General features: G+C 48.1%; 1 protein-coding gene across 1 annotated transcript; it reads right to left on the minus strand.

The window, feature by feature from the left end:
• Positions 1 to 938: 938 nt before the first annotated feature.
• Positions 939 to 1,853, minus strand: LOC102458996 (olfactory receptor 14A16-like). The gene has a single exon (XM_014573757.2). The coding sequence runs from the start codon at positions 1,851 to 1,853 to the stop codon at positions 939 to 941; it is 915 nt and encodes a 304-aa protein (XP_014429243.2).
• Between the last annotated feature and the right edge of the window lie 1,041 nt (positions 1,854 to 2,894).

The raw sequence follows: 2,894 nt of genomic DNA on the forward strand, positions 1-2,894 counted from the left end.
CAGTCGTAGGCCATGATGGAGAGTAAGGCAAGATCAGTTGAAGTGAAGACGACAAAGAGAAAGACTTGGGCGACACACCCAGGGTAGGAAATCAACCTGGTGTCCAGGATGGAGTTGGCCATGGATTTTGGGATGGTGACAGAGATGGAGCCAAGGTATCGGATTCTCTAGGAAGAAGTTCAGGGGAGTGTGAAGACAGTGGTCGAGGGCTATGACTGAGATGATGAGCAGATTCCCCACCAAGTCTGCCAGGTAAAGCACTAGAAATACCACAAAATGCAAAACCTGCAGCCCTCGAATGTCAAGAGAACCCCCCAAGCAGGAACTCAGTCATGGTGGTTTGGTTGGACATTTTCTTCCTCAGTTCACAGTTGGTTGTCTCATTCCTAAATGCCCAGTTGAAAATTACATCCATAACTCCCGAATCCAAAAGATAAAAAACCACATAATCATGTAATTTACTTTCAGCTTTCCATGGGACTTTTGTCATTTTTAAAGTTAAGCATTGGCTTACGTGTATTTCCAGATCAGGGTCTTAGTTTACCGTTCTCCATGGAGTTGAGTTTTAAATTCATAATCATCCTAAGGGACATAGCTAGGTCTGTAGGCATGTTTATGGACAGATACTTACAGTCAGATCTTCCTTACACTGTTACGATTGAAAATTAACTCATTCAATGCCATTGACATTAGTCTGGATTTTATGACTTCCTAATAAGGTGCATCCAATCTTATCAAGGAGGGAATTTTGTCATCAGTTTATTGGATCTACAAAGGAGCTCAGTGAAATTACAGTCCAGGCAGTGAAATTACAATCCAGACCTTAATTCTTGGTGAATAACCTCCACATGATCAGTTTCTTTGGTCTATGAAGAAGCTCAGAATGAAATTGCAGTCAAGACACAATGAGAGGCACTTTAATTCTTGGCGTGTAACCTTCACACAATAAGTTTCTTTAATGCAACTTGGAGCTCCTTGTTCCTCAGGCTGTAGATGACCGGATTCATCATGGGGGGTACCAGGGAATAAACAACAGTCACCGTGAGATCCAGATACGATGCTGAGCTGGAGGTGGGTTTCAGATATTCAAAGAAGCCAGTGCAAAGGAACAAAGAGACTACTGTGAGGTGGGGGAGGCAGGTGGAGAAGGCTTTGTGCCAGCCCTGCTCCGAGGGGATTCTCAGCACCACTCTGAAGATCTGAACATACGACACAATGATAAAAACAAAGCAATTCAAATTTAAAAACACACCGAAGGCAATAAGCCCAACTTCACTGAGGAAGGAGTCGGAGCAGGCCAGTTTGAGGAGCTGGGGGATTTCACAGAAGAACTGGTCGACGACGTTGGACTGGCAGAAGGGTAACGTGAAGGTGTTCCCGGTGTGCAGGGCAGAGTAGACAATAGCAGTGATCCAGGCACTAGTGGCCATGTGGACACAGGCTCCCCTATTCATCACTCTCTCATAGTGCAGTGGTCGGCAGATGGCAACGTATCGGTCATAGGCCATAAGGGTGAGTAAGGCAAGATCTGCTGCAGTGAAGACTACAAAGAAGAAAACTTGGGTGACACAGGCAGGATAGGAAATCAACCTGGTGTCTAGGAGGGAGTTGACCATGGATTTGGGGATGGTGACAGAGATGCAGCCAAGGTCTATAATGGACAGGTTGCCCAGGAAGAAGTACATGGGGGTGTGCAGACGGTGGTCGAGGGTGATGGCTATGAGGATGAGAAGGTTCCCCATCAGGGCTGCTAGGTAAAGCACAAGGAAAAGTGCAAAGTGCAAAACCTGCAGCTCCCGGATGTCAGAGAAGCCCAGGAGCAGCAACTCGGTCACGGTGCTTTGGTTGAACATTTTCTTCTTCAGTTCACTGTGTGTTGACTGAGGAGGGAAGGACACAGACAGGGTGGGGATTAGAGTGTTACATGGAATGGCCTACAGTACCCTCTCATGTTGTGGATGTCCACCATGCCCAGTGTCAGTCCCAGCTACTCCCTAGCGGCAGTGAGTTACACACGGGTATCAAATGGCCCGGCTCCCAGTCAGGCCATGGAGCTGCATCTCTTTGCACCATCCAAAGACCTGGGAATGGTGTAGGATGGCTTAGGATCGGGCTGGATTAAAAGCTCTGTGAAGGATGGAACAAAGCACAATCCCACCAGCAACAGCTCCAGCCAAGAGGGATCCCCTGTTGCTACAAGCAGCAAGCCCTGGGCACGGGCATGAAAGAAAAATTCCATCAGTGCCTGAAAACCACTTTCTGGGGAAATGTGAGACACATAGTGACTCAGTATCCTGCATGGCAGCTCATCTGTCAAATTCCATTGCAACATTCCATGGACGTCCCACTGCCTCCGTATTGATTCATGACATTAGATCCCAGCTCCACCTCTCTGAACAGGTGGGCTAGCAACAGCTCCCAGCAACCTCCCTGCTGTGTCATTGCCTCTCATAGAATCATGGAATCCCATGGCTGGAAGAGACCTCAGGAGTCATCGAGTCCAGCCCCCTGCTCAAAGCAGGACCAATCCCAATACAATCAACCCAGGCAGGGCTTTGTCAAGACAGGACTTAAACATGTCGAGGGACGGAAATTCCACCCCCTCCCTAAGACACCCATCCCAGTGCTTCCCCACCATCCTAGTTTTTCCAAATATCCAACCTAGACTTGACCCGCTGCAACTTGAGAGCATTACTCTTCGTTCCACCATCTGTCACCACTGAGAACAGCCTCTCTCCAGCCTCTTTGGGACTCTAAGTCAGGGAGCTGAAGGCTGCTCTCAAATCCCCCCTCACTCTTCTCTTCTGCAGACTAAACAAGCCCAAATCCCTCATGTTCTCCTTCTAACTTATGTGCCTCAGCTACTAATCAATTTGCTTGCCCTCCGATGGACT

The sequence above is a fragment of the Pelodiscus sinensis genome, chromosome 30, assembly GCF_049634645.1.
Source record: "Pelodiscus sinensis isolate JC-2024 chromosome 30, ASM4963464v1, whole genome shotgun sequence".
NCBI lineage: Eukaryota > Metazoa > Chordata > Testudines > Trionychidae > Pelodiscus > Pelodiscus sinensis.